Source organism: Podarcis muralis, chromosome Z, assembly GCF_964188315.1.
Source record: "Podarcis muralis chromosome Z, rPodMur119.hap1.1, whole genome shotgun sequence".
Taxonomy (NCBI): domain Eukaryota; kingdom Metazoa; phylum Chordata; class Lepidosauria; order Squamata; family Lacertidae; genus Podarcis; species Podarcis muralis.
The window spans coordinates 15,068,486-15,095,813 of NC_135673.1; the positions used below are offsets into that span (position 1 = coordinate 15,068,486).

Genomic DNA, 27,328 nt, shown 5'->3' on the forward strand with positions numbered 1-27,328 from the left:
ACACATGACCAGAGTTCAAGGATACATCCCAGCCAGGCTAAAGCACTCAAGAAGGGTATGGAGCAGAGCCAGTGAAGGCTGTGGTCTGGGGAGAGTTCCAAGGGCCAGACAGAGGCCTAGAGGGCCACATTTGTTCCTGGCCCTGAGGTTCCCCACCCCTGAGATACAGTTTTCAACTAGTATCTCATTAATATTTGCAAGCTCCTCTGGGAGCCATTTCATGTTGAACAACAGGATAAAGAAACAGTGATACTAAATAAATATTCCTCCCCTGCCTGAAACAGGAGTCTCGAGGTTAGCTGACATCAGCTTGCATGATCCTGTTTGCATTTCCATTGCGGAAGGATCACTGGGGTCAAACACTTCCAAGGCAGAAGCGTGTGCTAAGGAGGATGCCGGTGTCGCTCCAGTGAGCTTGGAACAAAGAGGATTTGCTGTACCAGAAAACCTCCAGCAGAATGTTGTGGTTGTCCCTAGCAAGCTAAGGCTTGTGACGCTGGCAGCATTTATCCTTGGGAAGTTGAAGGTGAGGTTCTAGTTCTGTTGGCTGACAGGTTAATGGGTGGGCCTTCCCCATATCTTTTCCTACAGTAGACTTAACATGACCCCTCTCTTAAGGGTTTGTTGTTTAGAATGTAATAACATAAGTGATCAAGCTAGTGACCCATCTAGTCCAGCATCCTGCTCTCACAGTGGACAAAAATGAGGTGCCCCAGTGAGAAAGGACCTCCTGTGAGCAGGACACAAGCACAAGAGCAGTCTCCCATCTTGTGGCTTCCGTCGGCCAGCATCCAAAAGCATTACTGCCTCTGACCATGGAGGCCAAACATAGTCATTGTGATTCGTAGCCACCAATAATAACCTTCTCCTCCATAAATTTGTCGTCTCCTCTTTGAAAACTACCCCAGTTGGTGGCCATTCTTACATCTTGTGAGAGCAAATGCCATAATTAGAGCGCTGTGCAAAGCAGTCCTTCCTTTCGTCTGCCCTGAATCTCCTGACGTCAGTTTCATTGGATGTCCTTGAATTTTAGTATTACAGTGGTGCCTCGGGTTACATACGCTTCAGGTTACAGACGCTTCAGGTTACAGAGTCCGCTAACCCAGAAATAGTACCTCGGGTTAAGAACTTTACCTCAGGATGAGAACAGAAATCGCGTGGCGGCAGTGGGAGGCCCCCTTAGCTAAAGTGGTACCTCGGGTTAAGAACAGTTTCAGGTTAAGAACGGACCTCCAGAACGAATTAAGTTCTTAACCTGAGGTACCACTGTATATGGGGGGGATCTCTTTCCACTCCTCTTTCCAGCTTGGATCAGCCCGGTGGCCCATCTAGTCCAGCATCCTGTTCTCACAGTGGCCACCCAGATACCCATTATGGGAAGCCCACAAGGAGGACCTGAATTCAACAGCAACTCTCCCCTCCTGCAGTTCCCTGCAGTTGGTATTTAGAGGTCTACTAGTAGCCACCAATAGCTTTATCTTCTGTTAATTTCCCCCCACCCTCCTGCGGAATTCCACAGTACACTCAGCCCTTGATTTGTGTCTGTTCTTATTCCCACAGTTTGAAAAATGCAACAAGATGATTGTCTTCTTCTCCAGCTGTGAGCAGGTGGAGTTTCACCACACCCTCTTCCACAAAGTCTTGGCTGCGGACCTTGAGCAGCCATGGCTTCCTCCTTCGCCCTTGACGTTTGCACGCTTGCATGGTGACATGAAACAAGAGGTGAACTGCCCACTCTCCCAACTTCCCCATTCAGGAGCCGGCCAAAATTGGCTGAAGGTTTTCAAAGGCAATCAGGAATCCTGCTTCTTCCACATGCCAGTTTTGGGATATTGTTCTTTAAAAAGAAATGGGGCTTAGTCCTACTCAGAGTAAACTAACAGTTAGCCCTGACTATTCTCTGATACTATCCACAGCCTAATAGTGAGTAAGTGGTCTGTCTAGCTTCAGTACTGACTGACTGGCAGCAACTCTCCAGGATTTCATACAGGGCACATTTCCCAGCCCTACCTGATGGTCCCGGGGATTGACCTTGGGACTCTCTGCATGCAAAGCAGCTGATCTGCCACTGAGCTGTGCTCCTTGCGTGTGAGAGATGGAAGAAATGTGAGAGCTATTGGGTAGTGGTTAGAGAGTCAAACTAGGGCTGAGACGACACTGGGGTTCAAATCCTCACTCATCCTTGAAGTTATCATTGGACAACTTTGGTTTTCGAAAGGACTTGGGGGGGCCTCAGTGGGGTGCCTAAACAGGAAGAGGCTCTGTCACATTTCCAAGTTGTGTTGCAACTGGTACACCTTGAGAAATAAAGAAGCTGCAGTTATGTCCTCGTCTGCTCCTTTCCCGTGGCACCTGGAAATGTGATTTTCTTGCCCTTGGAATTCCCAACCTCTCTCCAAGCCGAGAGAGGCAGAGTAGGCTTGGCCTCGCCTGATGCAAACCCCAGCTGTTAAGACAACCAACATACCATTCCAAAGCCAGCAGCAGAGGGAAGATCCTGTCTTTTAGGGCCCAATGTGCAATTAGCCCTCTGTATCTTCGAATTAAGGGCATTAATGGAACTAAATTGTGCCTCCCATACAGCACTGCTGGGCACAGGCTGGTCTCATCAATACAAGTTCCTTTGCTTGGGGTTTGAGGGCAGCTTGGCCTAGTTGCTTTCTTTGGCGCACACTGGTGCATTCCAGTTCTATCCTCTTCCATGCCTATTCTGCTCTCATTAATTATCAGCCCTGACCCCAGCTGGCAGAGTTTATTTTTAAAACCTCTGCACTTTAGGTGCAAAAGTGCCTTTAATATGATATGCAGATTTGGCTCTTAGGAAATTGCCTTATAATATATCGAGTGACACCATTGGTCTGTCAAGGCTTTATTGTTACTGCCAATGGACAGCATTAAGTAAACAAGAACAGGTGAGGTCTCTGCAGACTGGAGGTAGCCAAATGTTCCCATCTTCACACAAAAAGGGGAGGGAGAGAGAAGACCCAGGTACCTACTGACTTTTGAACTTGACATCAGTACCAGGAAAGGTCCTAGAACAGTCGGTCTGTGAGCACTTAGAAAAGGATATTGTGAATACTAAGACCCAGCACAGGTTTCTCAAAAACAAGTTAGGCCAGACAAATCTCATGTCTTTTTTTGATGGCGTTACCAGCTTGGTGGAATTCTGTGGACATAGTTTATCTTGATTTCAGTAAGGCTTTTGACAAAATCCCCCATGATATTCCTGCAAAGAAGGTGGTAAGATGTGAGTTGAATGAGGTAACTTGTTAGGTGGATTTGTAGCCAGAGCCCATACTAGCCCTTGAAGGCTAGTGTGACAGTAAATTAGTTAATTTAAAATCTACCAGTCACTATTAGAGGGGAAAGCCATGTCATCCCCATTGCAGAACTAAGATAGTATCTAACCAACAAGTTTTCCCATTGCCCAGCCCCTTGTGTTGAATTCCCCCTCAATGATTAACCAATTAAATGGCTTTAATTAATCTACTTATTTGTGTAGCACTATCCAAGTACAGTTTTTGTTACAGCAGTATAAGATAGGTCCCTGCTGCAAGGAGCTTACAGTATAAATAATTAAAAAACCAATTAAACATGCATCATATTTGGTTATTTATAATTAGTTTGCATAATCTTTTTTTCCTCAGCCTCTCACATTGACAGGTCTCATAGGCTCTATCCAAACCCCCAAATCCTTTGTAACCTTTCATGATCCATGTCCTGCCCATCTACAGGATTCATTTTGCTCATGAAGCACATGGATGCTTGCTTCATAAATCCCTTCATTTCTTTTAGGAGAGGATGTCTGTCTTCCAGGACTTCTTGCAATCAAAGACGAGCATTTTACTGTGCACAGTAAGTTACTGGATAATAAGTTGACAGGAGCGGTTGAGCAGTGTATCACACCATGTAAGCTGGAGTTAACTCTACATTAGCAAAACAGGATATGCACAGGAGTGTCATGTCTGATGAGCACAGCAACTCAGGTCTTGTCCAATGAGGCACTTGCTGAGACTTAAAGTCCTGCCTCTCCACAGCCGGTTATGTCTCCTCCTCTGCAGGGTTTTTTCCCAAGCGGTCAGAGACTGTTCCTGCGTGCCTGTCTTTGCTTCTCCCACTTTATGCCTCTCCTGGTTCTGGGAGACTGGGGGGGCAGGGAGGTAACTTATCGCAGCAGGAGGGGGAGACACTCATACCTCTTCACAAGCCTGACTCATCTCTGCTTCTTTGCTTCCTTCCTTTTCTACTTCAGCTTCTACCTCTGATTCTGGTCTGCTGTCTGTCACAGACTCTCCCCGCTCCCTAAGCCCTGTTACCGCTTCAGCTTCTGGCACCTCCTCCTCCTTCCTCTTCTCTCTCTGACCACTCATCATCATCCAACCCCTACTACCACAACTCTGAGTCTTCTCCCCTTGAGGTTTCCCCAGCTGGTTCCTCCCACCATTCTTTAGCATCCAACCAGTCCCTGGCATAGCTTTGAATATGAGCAAGTATAATTGACACCCAGTTTATCTTGTCATCTGGCAGGGAAGGGCATGGAATGAATTCAGGGTAAGAGGAGTCCAAAATAGAGGAGGAGTGAGGACTGCATGCCTAGTGGATTTCCAGTTGCCATGTCTGTTGTCTGTCTAGTCCTGATTAACTTAGAAAACTAAGAATACTGATATCAAAGCACAATAACCTGTTTTATTATAAACTCAAACTCGCTTCAAGGGCGGATAGAAGACCATCACTGCTTGTGGGATGCTAGTAACCTTTCTCTCTACTGCTTCAGACTGCTGCATCACTACACAATTTGCTCACTTAGCCATGGCAGCTGTTAAGCCTGGGAAATCTGTGTGTCTCAGTGATGGCTGCCTACCATAAATGTGTAAATTAACAGCAATCAGGAGCCATTGGAGCTGAAAAGTTCTGGCCACCTCTGACGTTCTGGGTTGCCATAACGTGGCTTTGCCTGATGGTGGTTTTTTTTAATTGGAAAATGGTTGCAAGTTTTGGGAATAGGAGCAAGGTGGGCATCAAAGAGTCCTGCTGGATCAGGCCCAAAGGTCCAGCAGCTAATTCCCTTCCGCTGCTGATAATTTCCAGTGCCTTTAGTTGCTCACTAACCAAGCAGGAAGAGTGTAGCCTTCTCTTCTTGTCTGTCCTCTGCATCCATATTTAGCAGCAGACTTCCCTTGGGTATAGCAGCTGTATTTCCAATTGCCAGAGCTGTAATGTGGCTAGTCCTTATGGATTTCCAATTGCCATAGTTGAGGTCCTGTTTGTGGGCTTCCCATTGGGACATCTGGTTGGCCACTGTGAGAACAGAATGCTGGAGTAACCTGGCCTCCCTTTATTTGAACAAGCAGGATTGGCCAGCCGTACTGTTTGGGACCGTTCGGTGCAGCTACAGCAATCTACCTCCAATGAAAGACTTTTTATGTGGTTTTTTTTGTTTCGATTTTGAATTCCTACTATCTGAGTAGTGAGGAAAGCTGCTTGGATTTTCTGCCTTCGGGACCCAAAATTATCTTCTCCTGAGAAGTATAAAGCCTATGCTTCATACTTTCTCTAGAGTGTGTGAGTCCCATGAGCTTGTGTTTGCCACTTGCTGTCGTAACCAGTATGTTTCCCCTGGATCTCCTGTTTATTTCCCTGTGCCAGTTTCTATGGCACAAAAACAATAATGGCAACCACACCCCTCCAAAACCATGGAATTAATAGTAGAAGCCAACCTTTATTTGACTAGTGGGCATTTTTCAAAATTTCAGAGTGTTGGGGGTGCCAGTTAAAAAATGGCTGCCATGGAGTGGGCATGTCATGACACAAAAATGATTTCTGTGGAGCACAGCATAACACAGAATTGAATAGAGCAGTGTTTCCCAACCTTGGGCCTCCAGCTGTTTTTGAACTACAATTCCCATCATCCCTGACCACTGGTCTTGCTAGCTAGGGATGATGGGAGTTGTAGTCCAAAAACAGCTGGAGGCCCAAGGTTGGGAAACACTGGAATAGAGAACCACCCCCAACAACTATACTTACCATGGGAAGTCAGCTATGCCCTATTGGTCCTGATTATGTACATCTCTCTCTCTCTCTCTCTCTCTCTCTCTCTCTCTCTCTCTCTCTCACACACACACACACACACACACACACACACACACACTGTTGCTGTCTAATAACAAGGAGCATTCCTCAGTATGAGGAAAAATATATGAGGTAGCCATGCAGAAATCGCTTGGTGTGTGCCTGCACATTTTGCCGTATAACTTTCTTTCTAGAAGGGCTGGAGACTTGCTTTTTGTAAAAATAATAATGAAAAATCAGTTTGGGGCACCTGACCAGAGGCAGCCCTGAAAACCTTCAAGGTTGATAACCCCTGGTGTAGACAATACTGAGCTAGATGGCTCACCAGAGCTTCCTATGCTGTTCCTATGCAGTAATTGTAATTTCCCCCCTAAACATGCCAATTAACGTTTGAAAAACAGACCAGGGCTTCTCTTGCGAAATGTCTGCTTTCTCCTTCACTGAAGTTCTTTGCTTGCCTTTTTCAGGGAGGTGCCTCTGCTTTTTTAAGGGGGGGGAGCAAGTTCAGTGAGAGGAAGATCATTTTGGAGATTTGTTTGCCTGTTAACTCCATCACGCTAACTCATCCTGCCAGTTTTCTGGCGGGCGCGGCCAAACGCTTTCGCCCTCTGACAGCTTTCTGCGCTCTCCCCCTCTCCTTCCTCCTCCAATCGTGCAGCCCAATCTGTCACTTGGCCGACGGGGGTCCCTTCCCCGCTGATGGCTTTCGACACTCAGCTGTAATGACTCTTGGCAGGCTGGGAAGTCATGAGAGCTCCTACCTTCCGCTTGGCCCTCTCTCTCCCCACCCCCCGACTCTGCCTCTCTTTCTCGCTTCCCCCTGTTTTAGCTAAAGCGCTTTGTGTGTGCCTCTTTTTGGTAAATAAATGAGTCATTTTAATCCAACTGACAGCCTGGCACCTGAACGAGCTGCCTTCCATCTGCACCTTCTAGGCCTTGCGGAGGCTGCCAATTGTCAAGACTAAGGCCTTCAAGGCCTCACCACTGAGTGCCCTTTCAGGAACGACTTCATCAGATTTCTTTCTCTCTCTTCTGTCCCTAAATCTTGGGGATGTTGGTGGGTCCTGAACATTGGGGTTGTACACAGGATCCAAATTTGGAAAGATTTTTAAAACACCCCTGCCTCAGCTCCAGAGCTCCAGCGGTGGAGATGGAAGTGCAGCAAAGACAGAAAACTAACTTTGAGCCCTTGCCATTCATGGTATTTATACCAGGCCAAGCCAATCTAGAGGCTTCGTACTACTGGTAAGACATGGATGCTGCTGTTCCTTTCTCCACCTAATGGGGGCTTTATGTGCACATAGTCCCAGTCACTGCATGTAGACCCCCAGCCTTTGCTCACAAGGGACCTTTTTGATTGCAAGGTTGCTGATAACAAATTTTGTGGCCTCTTAAGCCACCAAGCTCACTGATTTTTCTTTTACTTCCTGTGCGAAAACTCCAGCCTACTAGTCTCCTCAGGTCCCACCCCTTCACAAGCCCCACCCTCTTTTTCTGTAGGCCACGCCCTCTCAGCAACCTTGCTTCAAATCCTTCTCCGGTTTTTTTGCCTGGCAGAGATGTGTCTTTGACAGTGGTACCTTGGGTTAAGTACCTAATTCGTTCCTGAGGTCCATACTTAACCTGAAACTGTTCTTAACCTGAAGCACCACTTTAGCTAATGGGGCCTCCTGCTGCCGCCGCGCTGCCAGAGCACAATTTCTGTTCTCATCCTGAAGCAAAGTTCTTAACCCGAGGTAATATTTCTGGGTTAGCGGAGTCTGTAACCTGAAGCGTATGTAACCTGAAGCGTATGTAACCCAACGTAATACCTTTGCTTTTCTGGATGGAGGATAATAAAGAGAAGTATGTATGTTTAGAAATTAGCCAGCTGTACAATAGTAGCTCCAGAAGGGTATCTCTTTAAATTTCCAGAGAGTCATATTTCCCTCCTGGTGCTACAGTTCCCAGAGTTCCCTAGGAAAAGGGACTGATTGCTAACACATGCTGGGAATTTTAAGGGGAATTGGTGGGTGGGTGTTCCCTAACAACTCTCAGTACCTTTAACAAGTAACAGTTCCCCCAATCCTTTTGGGGGGGGCTTGACTGTTTCAAGTGGTATTATGTTGCTTAAGTGTATAGTGTAGATGGGGCCAGATTCTCTGCGAACAGCAACAGCACTCCCATAAAATGTTATGAGACTTTAACTTAATGGTGTGTGTATGTGATATCACACACCAACCGAATCATCTCATTTGGCTAAAGTTCCCTGGAGAAGAGAAGGTGGCTGGACACTGGTGGCGAGAACTAGGGTTAAATGAGCATTCCAAGTAATCAAGATCTCTGTCCTACCACCCTTCAAAACAGGCACAAAACCACCAGGGAGGACGAAGCCTGAGTGAGGCCTTGAAATGAAATCTGAAACAGGCCATGAGGGCCCCATTCCCTCAACCAGGCAAAGGCAGAAGGGATCAGGACTCTGGTATTTATACCAGGCTAGCCAACCCAGAGGATACATTCTGCCAGCCTGGGGTAGAAGGTGCTTCTCAATTAACCTCCTCCCCTAACGCACCAGTCACGGCACTGATAGTGGGCCTGACCGATCTAGATGCTTCAAATGGCTAGCCAATGGTAGGAGCTGGAGTTGTAGGCTGCTATTCCCTTCTGTGCCTGATGAGGACTCTGAAGCCCCAGGGCACATAGTCCATGGCATGAGTTTACTGGCTGAACCCTCTTCCTCTCTCTCCAGCATTACACTCACTGCTGAACTTTTGTTTAAGAGGAGGATACAGCTTCCAGGACCACTGAGCGTGCCATTTTGGCAAGGAATGAATAGATTGTGTCTCATTTTAGAAGCCAGTTCCTAAAGGGTGGTGTGTGAGACAACAGGGTCTAGCTGCTGCAATGCTCATTCAAGATTCCTTGTCTTGTTGCACCAAACCAGGGACAGGAACCCAAGGGCCACTTTCTCCTCTGGACAAATGTTCAGGGGCCTTGTGCCAATGGTGGGCAGACAAGGAGTACAAAAAATTGCCTTTGCCTGAGAGCCCTGGGAAGAGGAATTGATTGTTAAACTTCTCTCCGGGAGGGGGAATAGGGTTTTCATAACAACTCTCAGGACCCTTAACAACAAACGGATCCCAGGCTTCTTTGGGGAAGGTCATGGCTGTTTAAAGTGGCATCATAGTGCTTTAAATGTGTGGTGCAGATGTGGCTCTAGTTGCACCTGCAGAATCAGAATGACCGTGCGTGAGGGGTGTGAGTGAATGCAAGTGCGATTTGTGTTGGGAGGCAGCTGGTTTTAATTGCAGGAGAAGAGAGCGAAAACCATGCTGGCGAAGAGCTGTAACCAGAGATGATATATTTGCATACTCATTACGGCTTTGCATGGTGTTGTGCCTTGATCTGCTTAAACTAATAACCTCTTTTGGCAGTGTATCTGCTTCATCAAGTGGACTGGGAACAGGCGGCGACTCGACGCCGGTCGCGGCTGGGTGTAATAAATCCCCCTTCTTAACTTGGCAGCTCCTTAAAACTAAATCCAATATCTTGGCATAATGGCATCTAATAAGCTGAAGCGATCGGTCAAATCCAATTTAAATCCCTTAAACCCCCCCCCCTTTTTTGGGCGCTACGAAAGGAAAGCTCAACTAGGGTTGGGTTGGACCTGGATGGAAAGTGTTATTTTATAGTTACGCTTTTTTATATATATAAAAAAACAAAATTTGGAAATCCTCTTCCAACACTTGTGATCGCTAATTGCAGTTCCAGTTGGAGAGGGCATTGGGGTTGGATCCTGCTTGCGGGTTTGCTAGAAGCATCTGGTTGGCCATGTGAGAACTTGAGGCTGGTCTAGATGGGCCTTTGGCTTGATCCAGCAGGACTTTTCTTGTGTTCTTATTTGGCGTTAGGGATTTTTCACCCGCCAGTATAGGTTTCCATGCTGAGGAATGCATGAGCCCCAGATTCTGCAGCTGTTAAGATCCCAAGTTTTGTTGGCATATGGCTGGAGCAAACCTTTAAACAGACAGTGTTCAGGCTGAGACTCAGTATGAAATAAGAAAGCTTCTGTTTATTAAAGAAAGTCCATTTTTTGATAGGAAGTCTCTGGTGCTAGCTAACTAATCAGGAGAAACAAATGAGCCAGTTTGCCCCTCAAGAAGATATATCCAGGTAGACTTCACAGCTAGAGGTCCAAGAGAAAGTTGAAGAGGGTGCAATGTAACGCATACAACTTGGGCTTCAGCACAGAGATCAAAGGGACAGATACAGGTTAGGACTCACACCTCTGGCTTGGTTCAGGTGTAAACTTTTGTTACTCTGGGAACAAGTTCTTTCCTTGCACACACTTCCCCTTTCCTGCTTGGCTTCAAGAGAGTTAATTCCTAGTAAACAATGGTTTTCACTTTGCCTTTCAAAATCTGCTTTAAGTTAGTGTTTAGAAACAAAATGCAAACCATAGCTGCCGGTTCAGATGCAGTGTGTCATTTGTTGAAATAAAGCATGTAGGTGGAGAAGGGAGTTAATGAGCATAGGACTCATTCTTAATATTACACTTTTTTCGTATTTTTCCTGAAGTATGTTATTTAAAGGGCTGTGGATATGCATTCTTCATAGTGCATTGGGTTGAAATATCTTTTTATATAACAACTTATGAACATAAGGTCATGCATATATTTATTTGATTTAATTATACAACTTATTGGGAATTGTTGTTCACGGGCCCTTGCTAGCATTTTTGTTTAGCTCTTCCATTTTGTGGGTCTATAGGGGATGTTCTTATTTGAGTTTAGAATTGCAGTGGTGCCCCGCAAGACGAATGCCTCGCAAGACAGAAAACCCGCTAGACGAAAGGGTTTTCCATTTTTGAGTTGCTTCGCAAGACGAATTTCCCTATGGGCTTGCTTCGCAAGACGGAAACGTCTTGCTAGTCTTGCGATTTTTTTCTCGCTTTCCCCCCCTTTTTCTAAGCCGCTAAGCCACTAATAGCCTTTTAGCAGCTAAGCCGCTAAGCCTTTAATAGCCGCTAAACCGCTAATAGCGCTAATCCGCTAAGCCGCTAATAGGATTGCTTCACAAGACGAAAAAACCGCTAGACGAAGAGAATCGCGGAACGGATTCTTTTCGTCTTGCGAGGCACCACTGTGTTTCCTTCTTTATTGCAATAGCTTTTTGGTGGTTAAGGTTCTCCCCTTTCTCTACACCCCCGCCCCAATTTCCCATAGAGTGCCAAACCCCAGTTTAGTGTAACATCTCCACCGTTGATTGATTGTAATTTGCTCCTGAACACCTTGGGTGAATGACAGGATAAACGATAATAAATGTAGTGAACGTAAACCTTTATAAAAACTGAGCTCATCATACATTGTTCCTTTTCAAAGGATGTTGCTGCTCGTGGATTAGACCTGCCACAGGTTACCTGGATTGTACAGGTAAGTTTTTCTTTCCTTTATTTCCTGTGCATATGTGTGTTGTGTAATTGATGGGTGGAGGGATCAATCTTCAACATCACGGAAACCTGGTGCAGAGCTCTGGTATGCTGTAGTATCAGGAGTGGGCAGGAATCAGGCTTGTTGATTCTACTTAGGTTTTTTGCTAGACCTCTCAAGATCTAAAAACCAGAATCAGCCTCTGGCATAATTCTTTCCCAAAGGTCATTTGCTGTGCAGGATGGTTCTTAACAGGAGAAACTGGAAAATTGAGCCTAGGACTTTCTGCATGCAAAGCAAGTGCTTTGTGATTGAGCTACACCTCCTTCCCAAGGCAGCATATTTTTTTTTTGGGGGGGGGAATGAAATCCTGTAGATGTGCTGCCAGTCACCAGCTAGGTGGACCGAATGCTCTGACTCAGTGTAAGGCAGTTTCCTATGCTACGCATCAGAGCAAGGACATATCCCAGCCAGGCAAAACCGCTCAAATCAGGGCAAGTGAAGGGTGTAGTCTGAGGAATGTCCAAGGGCAGAGAGGCCTTGGAGGCTGCATTCAGCTTCCCTACCTCTGGCATACAGGCACACACTTGCCCCCATGTATGAGCATGCACATCCCACCAACATACTCCTCTAAACATAGATGCTTTCGCCAGTCCTAACAGCAGGTGTTCCACTGACCTGTAAATAAGAGGGCAGTGCTTTTCTGCCATCAGATGAAGGGTGGTTTAGAAATTTAATAAATAAATAAAATAAATGCTGTCTCCTTCCCGAATGGTCATGCCTCTTTTCAGGTGCAGGATTGGCTTGCAGGTTGACACCCCCCCCCCCCCCATATTAGATGACAGTGTGTTGGAGACCCTGGGGAAGTTGCTGCTTGTCCAGAAGGCTTGGCTCGGTCATCCGGATAAGCCCGAGGAGAGACCTGTGGGAAGCAATTAGATTACTCTCTGTGTGTCTCGGGTGGCCCTGCAGCCTGTCGAAGGCATGCCAGAGGGCACAGGGAAAAACGATGGAACGGGGCTGTCGCTGATCGGTCTTTAGGTTTCTGATGAGGGAATAAGGAAACGGCAGAGTAAGCTCATACAGTGGTACCTCTGGATGCGAACGGGATCCGTTCCGGAGCCCCATTCTCATCCAGAAGCGAATGCAACGTGCGTGGGTCGCAATTCGCCACTTTTGCGCACGCGTGTGACGTCACTTTGACCGCAAGCGCGAGTGGCGAAACCTGGAAGTAACACGCTCTGTTACTTCTGGGTTGCCGCAGCGTGCAGCCCAAAAATACTTATCCCGAAGCTACTTCAACCCAAGGTATGACTGTACTAGATAGGAACATGGGAATCTGCCTTATTCTAACTCAGGCCCTTGGTCTAGCTAAGTACTGTTTACACTGACTGGCAGCAACACTTCAGAGTTTCAAGCAAGAGGTCTCTCCCAGCTCTAGCTGGAGATGCCATTGGGGATTGAACCTGGGACCTTCTGCATGCAAAGCAGATTCTCTGCCACGGAGTCTGTGCGGTGCTTTCCAGGAACATAGGAAGCTGCCTTATATGGAGTGAGACCCTTGATCTATCTAGTGCAGTGTTGCCTGTACTGACCAGCAGCAGCTCTCCAGGTTTTCATGCAATCATAAAATCATTGAGTTGGAAGGGACCCTGCAGGTCATCTAGATTCCAATGCAGGAATCTCAGCTAAAGCATCCATGGCAGATGGCCATCCAACCTCTCTTCAATGAAGGAGAGTCCACCACCTTCCAAGGGAGTCCATTCCACTGTTGAACAGCTCTTACTGTCAGAAAGTTCTTCATGGTGTTTAATTGGAATGTCCTTTCTTGAAACTTGAATCTATTTGTTTGGGTTCTAGCCTCCAGACCAGCAGAAAACAAGCCTCCATCTTCCATGTGACTGCCCTTTAGATATTTGAAGATGGCTATCTCCTCTCCCCTCAGACTGGGATATCTCCCAGCCCTGCCAGGAGATTCCGAGGATTGAACCTGGAAGTTTCTGTGTGCAGAGCAGATTCTCTGGCACTCAGATACATACAGTTCCCACCCCCCGAAAAGAAGGCAGTTCAGAAATTAATTTAATAAATATGGTGCCGCTACAATATGACACTCACCTTCAGGTGTCATTTGAGTTCTCTGCCCTTGATTCCTTTGCTTGCTGATTAAAAGCATAAACTGGAACCTGTTGCAAAAAAGAAGATGCGTGTTTTGAAATGATTGGGGGGGGGGGGCAACCCGATCAGTTGGTCTGTGAAACTCGATTCGCAGATATGAGTGATTGCCCCGTGTTCTAGTCCATCCTAAGGAATTGACCTTGCATGTGTGAAGCAGTCCTGCAGGTGTATGGAATGCAGCTCGCCCCCCCCCCCCGGCGCGTTTGTCATTTTTTTAACATTTTTGAAGCGTGCACTCAGTGCATGGTACATATACGGTAGCAATGTAATGTGTGAATCAGCCATCAAATGCCATGACACTGTAAAGCTAAGCCTATGTAAATGCATCTCTCTGCTGAGTAGCAGGTCTCGGAAAGCTTTAAGCAAGCCAATTACTGTATACTTAAGCCAATATAATTTTAAGGGGAACCAACTCAGGTGCGCTCTCTGGGTTTATTTGTCTCGCGCCTATGGCAAGCAGCTGATGCATATTAAGAAAGGAAGCAAATAGGTCACTGATGCCCCCACCTCACCGCATAGAAACAAATTTTGTTTTTTTAAAAAATTGGTGAGAAGACAGCTTGGCCAATGTGTCATATTCATATGTCAAAAAAACCCTTGTTACCACTGTAGCTGTGAATGATGGTTGCGGGGATATGAGGATGATGGGTTCTGATAAGCCATTTCTTTCCTTGGAAAAGGAAGCTGATATGACCTGGGATTTATTTTTCTAAATGACCTCAGACACAGCACTCTCTCTGATAATTAACCACCCATGCAGTCTGCTAATTCCTTCTCTTCCTCTCCAAACTTCCTCTCTCTCTCTCTTGCACATTATTTTTTCTTTTCTTTTTTCTTTTTTAAAGTATAATCCTCCAGCTTCGCTTGCCGAATACGTCCACCGTGTTGGGAGGACAGCTCGGATTGGCAGTCACGGGAACAGCCTGCTCATCCTTGCACCTTCAGAGGCGGAATATGTCAACTTCTTGGCTTCTTGCAAGATTAAGTGAGTCACAAACTCCCCCCCCCCCGCACTCCTCTCCTCTCCAACCAAACTTCCTAGCTAAACCAATAATAAGGTATCTGCACTGCTGTGTCTCATTACAAATGGATGGTAGTTGCTACCTTCTTTTTAGAAGGATGTTTTTAATGACAGCCGAAGTATGATTCTCAAAGAGATTAAAAAAAAAGAATTCATTACAAAAAAAGAATTAATGAAATTCTCAGTTGGTTGGCATCCTTGTGTCTCAGGAGACAATGGAGGAGTGTGCCTTTTGGGGGTAAAGGCTAGCTATTGGAAGGTTGCAGCGCCTGCTGTGGCTGTAGAGACCGATACGGGAGAAATGATGATGATGATATGATGATGATGATGAAACCAGTGCTACTCCTACTCACAGTAGACCCACTGAAATTGGTGGACATGACTAATGTGGGCCCATTAATTTCAGTGGGGCAATGCAGAGTAGAACTTAGTTCAGCACAACCAATTACTTATAATAATTAATTGTTATTCCTATTAATAGTCCTTTAATAGAGACCATTGCATGGAAGCGAGAAGGTTTAAAACAACAGGAGAGGTTTGAATAGATTGGGGAGGAAGAAATACTGATTTATTTTTTTTAATGTTTTAACAAGGAGATATAGTGGAGATGGGTACAACACAGAAACCAACACCAAAAAGCTTATACAACAAAGCTGTTCTCATTTCCCTTCTAGCTGTACTGAAATCTTGCTTAAGACCACCACTTTATTCCTCTCAGTGTTGTTCTATCCATGCCTTGTTAAAACCTCTGCCACTGTTTTATACAGTCATACCTCAGGTTGAAGTAGCTTCAGGTTGAGTGTTTTCGGGTTGCGCTCCACGGCAACCCGGGAGTAACGTAATGCGTTACTTCCGGGTTTCGCCGCTCGTGCATGTGCAGATGCTCGAAATGGCATCATGCGTGGAAGCGGCAACACTAGCAGACGCAGGTTGCGTTCGCTTCAGGATGCGAATGGGGCTCCAGAATGGATCCCGTTCGCATCCAGAGGTACCACTGTACTGCAACTTTTTCCTTCTCATTGTCCTTCCGTCCCTGCTTTACTCAAAGCTCCCCCTCTTCCTTTCCTCAGCTGCCGCATGGCTGAGTGCTAAAGTAGCGCTAAAATATCACTTCACTCCTGGTAGCAAATGTTGCCTTCAAGATGAAGTTCCAAATAGAATGTAGTAATTTACAGCAAGTATTTTATTAACAAGCAAACACTCATGTATGTACACCATCCATCACTTAGCCTTCTCTAACTGAACGAGCTTGCTTTTAAGATGCTATTCATCTTAAACTTGTAGGAACATAAATCTGCAGATGTAGGAGAATAGGGAGGAGGTGGTGTGGAAATGGTGGTGGTCTGTTTGCAAGGGGTAAAAGGAGGCAAAGAGGAGGGGGAGAAGGTGCAGATGAAAACGGGGGAGTGCAAAGGAGGAGATGCAGAAAAGGACAGCAGGGGAGGCATGCAAATGGGGACAAAGATGAAAATGGAGGTATGAGAGAGGCTGCAGAATAGGAAGAGAAATAGAATAGGAGGTGGCCTCATAACTGAGTAAAAAGTGAAAAGAGTACTCGGTAGTTACAACATGTGGTCGAGGAGGAGACTTGTTGGGTTATGCCTTCTGGATTTGTATGTGTAAAGCTTTTCTGTTGATGGGAGGCCCCATCTTCGCTGATGCGATAACTTTCCCCCCATATAAGTGGAACCTGCAACAAAAAGTTGCAGTGCGGTGATTTACTGTTCAGGGTGCCAGCCAGTCAGCCATGTCCTCTACCACTATAATCCATTCCATCTCCCCAGTTGGTCTCAGTTCCCCATCATTTCCCACCAGGACTCAGTCACCACAATTCCATGCCCCCTGTGTGTGTTTGGAGGTGGGGGGTGGGTTCTTCTTAAATATTTATTGTACTCCTGCAGGTCTTGAGATCTCACCAAGCCTGCTGCTACTTCACTCTTCTTCAAAGATGGTGCTGTTTGGCTCGATAAACTGGCCTAGGATAATCAATTTGCTGTATAGGATTAGGTGGTTCAGTAGCTCTAAAGTGTTCCACAATTTCTATAGATAATGCTGGTCTTTCATTACTATCAATGGCAGCAACAGTAATAGAGAGGGGTGTGCAAGGGAGTGTAAGCTAGCCTATTGTACAAAGGTGAATTTTTGTATTTGTTGTTCCTCCCACTTTTGCCTCTAGCCCTGTTTGAGGCCTCTGTGAAGGCATGAGGCTTCTGAGAAGTTGCCCAGAATTGAATGTGCCCTTGAGCTGTAAAAAAATTCCCCAACCCAGTTAGAAAAGGCTCCCAGTATCCCCCAGGAGGACTGGGGGGGAATAATAAGGGGACAGGAGTCAAGACCCCTTTGTTGTGGGACAGGACCTTGGGTTAGTGGAGTGTTTATAAAGTCCTCATTTCGGAATCTATGAGCCTAATTAGGACAGGTAGGTGCTTCTTACTGTGTGATAGTTATCTATGTGGAACTGGATTATCCCTGTGTGTAAGTAAGAAGGGACTGATAGCAGGCTGTGGGCTTAATGGATTACAGATCAGATCCGGATAGACAGTTCCAAGCCCAGGGCAACACGTGGCATCAAATCTAATTGCCCTTTCCGTTCATAAATGGAGCCTGGTGGAAATTTATCCTGACAATTTCAGTGTGGGAAACGAGGCAGAAGAATGGCCATGTGCTGGTCTGGCGCATAAACTATTGTGCTTTGAAAGCAAAGCTGTTCCACCACCTTCTGAAAGGTTGGTCGCCTGCCTCGTGTCCCTTTTTAAACTAATAAGCTTAATGAACTGATGTAACTGACAACAGTAATAATACGATTTGGGCACATTCATGGGAGATAGCAATTTGCTCTGAGCTAACTAACGCGAACAAATTGCTTTATGTGTCTGACAAGTTGGTCTCTAAGTCCATGAAAGCTTATGCTGTAATAAATTTGTTAGTCTTTTTATTTATTTAGAGCATTTGTGTCCTGCTCTTCAGGTGAAAAGAGTCTCAGCACGATTTATATACAATTAACTAAAACATGACCATTCCCTTGCAAAGATTTAAAATCCACAAGATGCAACCCAAAAGGAAAAGGTGATGGAGAGGGAAGAGGGGAAAAGCAAATTTAGGTACCACTTTTGTGGACCAGAGCCCATTTCATTGGATGCATGAAATACTATTATTATATTGACAGATACATTGACGTGGAGAGAAGATGTTAGCAGTGTCATCATATGGATATATTATACAATATAAGAAACACAAGACTGTCGTAAGTGCTTGTTCTGCTCAGAGTAGGCCCACTGAAATTGATGGACATGACTAACTTCAATGAGTTTGCTCTGAGTATTGCAACCCACAGACTGTGATAAAGCTTAAATGTACATAAGAACATAGAATGAGCTCTGCTGGATCAGGCCAATGACCCATCTAGTCCAGCATCCTGTTCTCGCAGGGGCTAGCAAGATGCCTGTGGGAAACCAGAAAGCAGGGCCTGGATAGAAGAACACTTTCTCTCCATGTGGTTTCCAGCAACTGGTACTCAGAAGCATTGCTGCCTCCAGCTGTGGAGGCAGAGCATAGCTGTCTTGGTTAGTAGCCATCAATAGCCTTCTCCTCTGTGAATTTGCCCAATGCTTTTTTAAAGCCATCCAAGTTGGTGGCCACCATTCCCTCCTGCAGGAGTAATTCCATAGTTTAACGATGAGCTGCATGAATAAGTTCTTTCTTTCTTTCTTTCTAGTACATTTTTGGTAACATTATATATAGTCATTGCTCAGAAAGCAGCATCGTCGCTTACATACAGGCATTGGTAAACCAATGAATACCTATAGCAGGATTTAAAAACAGATTCAGGCCACAGGTAATGGAACTGAACTTCTTGATAAGCTGTAATTCAGCAGTTTCACACGGGAAACCCCCCTCCCCTTTATCTTGTTCAAGACTGGCTTCTAGCAGCAGAATGTTCTTGCAGGACGAAATGTTAGATAGGAAACTGCTTTACTGAGTCAGACCCTTGCTCCTCCCTCTGGCTCACTTTTGTCCATGCTAGCTGACAGTGGCATCCAACGCCTCTTGTCCCAATATCAATTACAAGATCTTCAGGTGACCATGAAGATGGATAAGAGGCACTTAAGAGACTGTCTCTTTAGGTCCGATGCAGAAAGGGATCTAACTGTGATTGCTTCTACCAAGAGTTCACCATGGTTCCTACTTATCAAAATGGAACATGCCCGAGCCAGATACCTGACAAAGCTCCCACTTGCCGTACTAAGAATCGCTTTTACAGAACTACGATTCCAACCAATGCCCTTGACGGTGTTGGATGGACGGTACAGCAAAGTACATTAAAAAGAGAGACACTGTCTGTGTGGACAACCCTGCGTTGAGGACCTGTGCTAGCTGACAGCAGCTCTTTAGGAGTTCAGACAAGGAGTATTTCTCCCACCTGGAGATGTTGGGGATTGAACTTGGGACCTTCTGCATGCAAAGCGGGTGCTCTACCACTCAGGTGCAGCCCTTCCCCACACAATAGTCCTTATAAAGGGCTGCATTAAATAGGAGCATGGGAAGCTGCATTATACTGAACCATACCTTTGGTTCATCTAGCTCAGTTCCTGGGAATCGGGAGTGAGAAAAGGGCTGGTGCCCTTATGCCCTTGCTTGTGGGCTTCCCAGAGGCATCTGATTGCCATTGTGGAAAGACAATGCTGAACTAAACAGACAATTGGGTTTCATCTCGCAGGGCCCCCTTACATTCTTAGGAGTTCATAGCAGAGGCAAGAGACAAAACCAACAACTTTGTGATTCATGGCACAGTCTAACCTGGGGAAGGAAGGCCCACCGAACCTAGCAGGACTGCCCTCTGAGGAAACATGGTCCAGATCCATCATTCCTCACCACTGCGCTAGATCTCAATAACCCCCTTTTGGTTCTTCTTGATTATATTAAGTCATAAAATTAAGATATGAATGGCAGAGCGCTTTTCTTTCTTTCTTTTTTTAAAAAAGAAGAAGTGGTGTTTTCCCCACTGCTCTGACACATTTGTGAATGAAAATGTCAAAGCCTTCCCCCCACCTCCCCACTTGACAGTGATTTCCTGGAGATATAAAGATAACACCCCCCTCCCCCAAAATTACTCCTGCTACCCCTGCCATTTCTCTCCTCACGCTTGGCATGCTGCCAGCTTGCAACCTTGCATATAAGCGAACTTCGTTCACTCAGCGGGGAGCACGTCACAGAAAAAGGGGCTGAAGCTGGTGTGTGTGTGTGTGTGTGTGTGTGTGTGTGTGTGTGTGGCTTCATGCCTTCACGGGGATCCGCTTTCTTTTATAAACTTCGTTAGGCAGCTGTTAGGAAATAAAGCAATTGTCTGATGAGCTGTCGGCGAGGAAGCCCCTGTGCTGTTCTTACAACAATGCAATCCTTTTCAACCCGTCTCCCCCGCAACCCCCAAACAACCGCAAGTCTCAATCGAAGGAACCAAGAGAGACATAAGCAAACACACACACAGACACACACACACACACACACACACAGCAAAAGAAAAATTACACTTTAGAGCTGACTTCCCCTCCACTTTCCTTGTCTATTTCTCCTTTGAAATGTCAGTTTCATTCCATGTGGATGCAAAAGGAAGCTAAATTTTAAAGGTGTGTGTATGTGTGTATGAGAAATCGGGGGGGGGGGGAGAGGCAGGATTGTACAAAATGCTAGCATGGTCTTAAGGGAAAGGTTAATGGAAGATAAGCCAAGGTTGAGATAACTACAAAACCCAGTTGCACTGAGTTGAAACCCAGGACACTGGGTGAGGGTTATATGGTTTGGTCTCTTGTTTGCTGCTCTGGGCTCTTTAGGGAGGAAGTTGAGATAGGAAATGAGTAAATAATAATAAATTTTAAATGATTATTGACTATATGGAATTGTGAACAATTTTGTTTTTCACACGTCATTTGCCTCTCATATTATTATGAATCTCTGTAATTTTTTTAAGCCTGCAGGTGCGCCTGCCGTCACTGATGAGCAGCAAACCGACCAAGCTGTCATCAGTGGTGGTTCTTACCCTCTGTAAAATGGATGCAGGGTCTGTCCTCAGAAGGATTGCTGGAAGGAGGAAGGGAAGAGGGGGGATGGCTTGGTGGCTAGCCTGAACTTAGAGCAGGAGTTGTGGGATTCAGCACTAGCAACTCTACAACAATAGCCTCATTTTAAAGACATTCCATCCCTCCTACCCCACAAAAAGGGCAATATTCAGAAACCATAGGTAAACATTTTGGCCACATTTATGAGGAAGGACTGTAGCTCCTTTCCCTACACCTTTCTCTTGGTCCTTCCCATCTGCAATATGGAGATGACAATATTGGTGTGCCTTACAGGCTGGTGAGCATTTTGGATTGTGTGTGTGTGTGTTTATGTGTGAACACATGAACACCAGGGCAAGATGGTTTGATCATATAATGCCAATCCTGACCTGACTGTAATGGCTGCCAATTAGTTTCTGAGCCCAAGTCAAAGTGCTGGTTTTGACCTATAAAGCCTTAAAACAGCTCAGGAGCTCAGTACCTCAAGAACTGCCTCTCCCCGGACCCCGTGATCATCATCTGAGGCCCTTTCCTTGTGCCCAACCCCCATGAGGGGCCCAGAGGGCGACAACATGATAACAGGCCTTTTCTGTGGTGGCTCCCCATTTGTGGAAGTCTCTCCCCAGGGAAGCTCATCTGGCACCTTCATTAAATAACCTTAAGCACCAGGCAAAAACATTCCTCTTCTCCCAAGCCTTTGGCTGACGAAACAATCTATGGCCTCTTAAATGTGTCTGGTGTGTGTGTGAGGGGAAGCTATTGCCCCCCCTCCATTATGTAATGTGTTTTTATGTTGTAAACCGCCCTGTGATAATTAATAGATAGATAGATAGATTAGATAGATAGATAGATAGATAGATAGATAGATAGATAGAATAAGCACCCGGTATTTTGTGTGAAATACCTGGATGGAGGATAGAGAAAGAGTGTACTTCTATAGAAACTAGCATACTGCGCGGGTGGCGCTGTGGGTAAAACCTCAGCGCCTAGGGCTTGCCGATCGCATGGTCGGCAGTTCGAATCGCCACAGCGGGGTGTGCTCCCGTCATTCGGTCCCAGCGCCTGCCAACCTAGCAGTTCGAAAGCACCCTCGGGGGCAAGTAGATAAATAGGGACCGCTTATCGGCGGGAAGGTAAACGGCGTTTCCGTGTGCTGCGCTGGCTCGCCAGATGCAGCTTGTCACGCTGGCCACGTGACCCGGAAGTGTCTGCGGACAGCGCTGGCTCCCGGCCTATAGAGTGAGATGAGCGCACAACACTAGAGTCTGGCAAGACTGGCCCGAAAGGGCAGGGGTACCTTTACCTTTAATGTTTATATTTGTTGCTTTCTTACTCATGGCCCCGCCCACCACTGGCATGTGGCCCTCAGAAGGTTTCCCAGAAGGGAAATGTGGCCCTCAGGCTGAAAAATGAAGCTACACACCTTCATTATAGCCCAGCAGAACCTGAATGGCATCGCCTTGGGCTACCCTTGATGTAGCACTATTTTATTTTATTTTAAAAGTGCCATTTCCAGACATGATTTAATAAAATATGCGCTAAATAACAAAACATGAGTGATCTTTCCATCCCTTGTTTTTCGCCTTCCAGTGTTTCAGAGATGAAGATGGAATCTGTCCTGTCCAGCTTGATGAAAGATGACCGTTTCAAGGGCAGCCAGAGGGGAAATAAGGTGAGTTCTAATGGAAGAGGGAACCCCTCTCTCCCTCCATGTTTCCTTCCTTTCTAGAGAGGAAAGTTAAAATATTTGCAGTCCTTTCTACTAGTCACAAGAGGCATTACTTCCTGGGATGCTCAATGAGAATGGACCTAAGATTTGGTCCACCAGCTCTGTTCTTATACTCTTCACTTAAACCTGGGTTTGAGGATTAGGTGAATGACCTGTTCTGGAGGGAGATGGGCCTCTGAAGGACCAGGTACACAGTCTGGGGGTTCTCCTCCTCCTCTTCTTCCTGTTGTTGTTGTTAAACTTATTACCTGTCCTTTACCAGCAGATCCTAGGGCTGGTTACGGCAATTCAAAATTCAGAATTTAAAACAGTCTAAAATGAATTGCAGTCCCAGGAATAAGGTGGGCCCTGAAAGCACACACTTATCAGGTGTCAAAGGCCTGGCAGAGAGGTGCAGCTTCAGCATTCATTGAAAGCTGTATGGGAAAGTGGCAGCCACACGTCTGTGGTGAGGAGATTCCACAGAAAAAGTCCGCTGCAATCAGTTCATGGTGAAGAGTGGGATCTAAATTGGACATTTCATCACCTGAGGATGGTACTGCTTGAGGAAGGTATAGTGGGAAAGATTAGTAAATGTCTTCCCCGCTACACACCTTCCTTAAGTGTTTCAACCAGGCTGGAATGGGTCCATGGACTCTAGTAATGCCTTTAGCTTGCCTGGGTGGTGGAGGATGGTGTGTGTGTGTGTGTGTGTGTGTGTGTGTGTGTGTGAGAGAGAGAGAGAGAGAGAGAGAGAGTGTCAATTAGTATTTGTTCCTGCACCCACTTTTGCTTATCTCTCTGCCTACTGCTGGCATGGGGCTGCTAGAAGGTTGCCTAGAATGGAATGTAGCACTTAGGCTGAAAAGGGTTACCCAACCCTGGTGTAAAGCAAACTATTTGCTTGCTCATCTATGGTGAGTTAGAAACTCCGTTTAGGAGATGAGGCTTGGAAAGCATTGCAAAAGTGGCTTTTTTCTTTTTGGCCCAAATGACTAGCATCAATACACGTTGGCCATTGTTAGCTACTGGGGATTGCCTTGAACAGCTGTGTTCCAAAGTTGACCTTGACCTTGCAGCAGATCAGAAACTACTTATTATTTCTGCGGAAGGTTCCCTGTCCCTGGTATCCTAGAGCCACCCAGTCAGCATTGAAAGGGACCTTTTTTAGCCACTGAGAAGAAGTTTCCTGGCCCTTTGTGCTGATTAGAGCTGATCAACTTGGAAACTGAGTGTTCTGCCTTCTTCCAGTTCTTTGCGTGCTTCCAGTTTTTTCAGTGTATGAGGCTTTACCGAATGAACCTCATCATAGCTTTCTCTCCTTGCAGAAGTCTTCACTGATGTCCATTATAAATACCCCTTTAGAGTGTGTGTGTGTGTTTGGACTTCTCTGAGGAGCTGATGGAGGAAAAGATGCCGAAAGCACCTGTAAAATGTATTTTTTATCTTTAGGCACATGAAATATATATGCAGCCGCGTCTGGGTGTGTGAATGTTCACCGGCCTACAAAGAGAATACATTTGATCTGCCTGCACTTTTTCTGCCAGGCTGGGGGAGGCTCTGAGCGGGGGGCACGCTCTGTGTGTGAGAGAGAGGCTTGGAAGGTGCAGGGCAAAAAGTTGCTAAAAACAAAAATCTTCGTTTTGTATGTATCCCTTTAAAAAAAATAATCAAGAGAGAAGGCTCTTGATTCAGTTCTCACCTTGCTTCCTGCCCACCACCAACTGGAAGGAAGATGCCTCCCTTTTATAGTAAGGACAAATAAAGTCCTTCATGCAGCGCATAGTTAAACTATGGAACTCACTGCCACAGGAGGCAGTGATGGCCAACAACTTGGAAGGCTTTAAAAGAGGATTAGACAAATTCATAGGAGGGCTTTTTAATAAAACAGCATCAATCAGTTCCAACAAAAGCTGTACATGGTTACATGCTTACTTCAGTCGCATCTAAAAAGAAAAGTTGAGTAGGGACTCTTAATCCAATAACTGAATCATTGAATGTAAGCATGAATGGCTGGAGGTTTTACATTTAATGTCATGTCTGTTTACTTAGCTGATATACAGGGACCACACCTTATCATGATATATATAGCTATATTATTATGTGAGCCAGTGTGGTATAGTGGTTAAGAGCGGTGGACTCGTAATCTGGTGAACTGGGTTCGTGTCTCCGCTCCTCCACATGCAGCTGCTGGGTGACCTTGGGCTAGTCACACTTCTCTGAAGCCTCTCAGCCTCACTCACCTCACAGAATGTTTGTTGTGGGGGAAGAAGGGAAAGGAGATTGTTAGCTGCTTTGAGACTCCTTAGGGTAGTGATAAAGCGGGATATCAAATCCAAACTACTACTACTACTCTTCTTCTTCTTCTTCTTCTTCTTCTTCTCCTCAGAGTGAATGTATTTATTTTGACCTCTGCCAACCCTCCTGTGTTGCATTAGGTGCTCAGAAACAGCTGAACCCCAAACGCCATCAGAGATGGTCCTTTGGAGTCTTTCCAGTGGGAGGCTATATCTAAACAGGCATCTATCCTAACTTACGGATCACAGCAGGATATGAATGCAGGGTCCAGCTACAGCAGGGGTGGGGAGGCTCAGGTCCAGGGGCCAGCCCACACTCCTTACTGGACCTGCATCAGGTGTTTTTGCCTGGCTGTGCCCTGTGATGTGACCTAGTTCCCTGACAGTGCCTCTTCAGTCTACTTAGATGAAGGACAGATGGGTGAGTGTGTGCAGAAACTAGGCCGCTGTAGAAAGGTAAATTCTACATTTGTTGCTCTCCCCACTTTTGCATCTGGCCTGGCCCACCACTAGCATGTGGCCCTCAGAAGGTTGCCCAGAAGGAAAAGTGGTCCTCAGGCCATATCTGGTTTCCCACTCCTGAACTGCAGCTTCCCTGACATATGATTTTAAACAGGGAATGGGGAACCGAGGCTCCTCCCAGACTGAGGTTGCTCCACAGCTCCCACCATCCTGGACCACTGGCCAGGACTCCCCACAACATCTGAAGTTGCCTTTATACTGAGTCAGACCATGGGTCCATCCCATTCAGTGTTGTCTGCATTGACTGGCAGCATCTCTCCAGAGATTCAGACACGGAGTCTCTCCCAGCCCTACCTGGAGATTGCCAAGGATTGAACCCGGGACCGTCTGTATGCAAAGCAGTTGCTCTCCCATTGCTTTGTGGCCTCTCTCTCCCTTAGGATATATAAAGCTGCCTTATATTGAGTGAAACCCTTGGTCCATCTTGTTCAGTGTTGGATACATGGGCTGCCAGCGCCTCTGGGGTTTCTGGCAGTCTCTCCCAGCCCTAGCTTGCAACGCCATTGGGGATTGTACCTGGGCCCCTTCTGCATGCAAAGTAGGTTCTCTACCACTGAGCTATGGCTCTCCCTGAACTAAGCTTCTAGTCCTCATGTTTCTGAATTAAAGGCTGTTTTAAATCTGCCTTATACAGTGGCCTAGCGTGGGTTGTCAGCACCAGGGGCAAGGCAAGTAATTTGCGCCACCTAACCCGTGGATTTTAGTAGGGGCAGATAGCTGCGAGTGCGAGCGCCCCCCCTGATGTTGCGCCCGGTGCGCCCGGCCCCCCCTGCACCCCCCATGCTACGCCACTGGCCTTATATACTGAGTCAGAACCAACTGAACATCTGGTTTGGTATTGTATACGTGGACCGGCAGCAATTCTTCAGGGCTTCAGAGATATTGGTGATTGAACTTGGGACATTCTACGTGCAAGGCAAATGTTCTGCCATGAAGCTGTGGCCCTTCCCCTAAACTACAGGTTCCTGGTCCCTATTGTAGAGGTTCATACCATAATGTGAATACTTGGTGCTTGTGTTTATTATTCCTGCAGTGTTAAGTGCAGCTTTAGCCAGTATTTCTTTAGGTGTGCGCCTATGATGTGTCAAGCATAAACCTGGAAGTTTGAGGTTAAGTGTGAATGCATCCAAAGTGGGTGGAATTTTTTTTTTGGGGGGGGGAGGAAGGTTACAGGTGTGGTCATTGGCTACAACTCTACCCTATTTCCAGGGTTGCAGGTAGTACTTTGTGTGTCTGTGTCCTGCGTATTTTCCCTTTTCAGCTCTGAGTCAGTTTTTAATTTTAGATTTTTCTTCCTTTCCCAAGACCAGCCACCCTGGAAGGCAGAAATCAAAACATGCCCATTAGAGTGCAGTTTTTAAAAATAAAATCGCTCCCCGGGGGAGGGGGATGAGAAGATGTATAAAGAGAATGGTGGAACTGTGTGTTGGCGGGGGGTTGATGCTAGTGGCGTGGGTTTCTTTTTTTAATGTGTTGTATCTCTCCCCCCCCCGCACTATTTCCTTCTCTCCCCCCCCCTGTTTGTTTATCTCTCTCTGACCCCCAAACTTGCTTCTCTACCTGCTTGTACATAGGAGTTTGTGTGTGTATGTGTATACACCCTTGATGAAATTGTTTTTTAAATAGATATATATAAACAAGTCTTCCTCCCTTCTTTTTCTGGAAAAAGGAGAGATGCCTCATTCTGAAACCTAAAAGGTGGGAAGATTTTTTTGGTGGGGGGGGGGAGAGGGAGAGGAATGGTGTGGAAGGAGAGAGAGAGAGAGAGAATGAGAGTCCTTTGTAATATATTGCCATATTATCACTAAATCCCCAGACAGTTGTGGCATAGAAGCAAGTCACCTGTCACTTAAGTTTGAGGTCTCTTTAATTTTCTCCTGGAATTCGCGCCGGGCTGTCTTTAATTTGAGGCCTTTATTGGAATTCGGGAACCTTTCCTGCCTTCCCTGGTGCTCAGATCTATTCTGAGCTCAGATACAGAATGTATACAATAACCATCAGAGGGATTTGGAGAGGGCTGAAGCGCTGTTTATTTAACACTCTGGAGGGATTTTCGGGGTTTATGCCGTCCTCGC

General features: G+C 46.1%; 1 protein-coding gene across 3 annotated transcripts in view; it reads left to right on the forward strand.

The window, feature by feature from the left end:
- DDX31 (DEAD-box helicase 31) overlaps nucleotides 1-27,328 on the forward strand; it is a 68,579-nt gene that overhangs the window by 16,520 nt on the left and 24,731 nt on the right. For all 3 annotated transcript variants that reach the window (XR_013391322.1, XM_028716093.2, XM_077922412.1), the window contains exons 12-17: nucleotides 285-526; nucleotides 1,561-1,722; nucleotides 3,796-3,855; nucleotides 11,430-11,480; nucleotides 14,498-14,637; nucleotides 22,317-22,398. Coding sequence is in view for 2 of the 3 variants with exons in the window: in XM_028716093.2 (XP_028571926.2) it covers nucleotides 285-526; nucleotides 1,561-1,722; nucleotides 3,796-3,855; nucleotides 11,430-11,480; nucleotides 14,498-14,637; nucleotides 22,317-22,398 (737 nt within the window). In the remaining variant the exon portion in view is untranslated. The remainder of the gene's footprint in view (nucleotides 1-284; nucleotides 527-1,560; nucleotides 1,723-3,795; nucleotides 3,856-11,429; nucleotides 11,481-14,497; nucleotides 14,638-22,316; nucleotides 22,399-27,328) is intronic.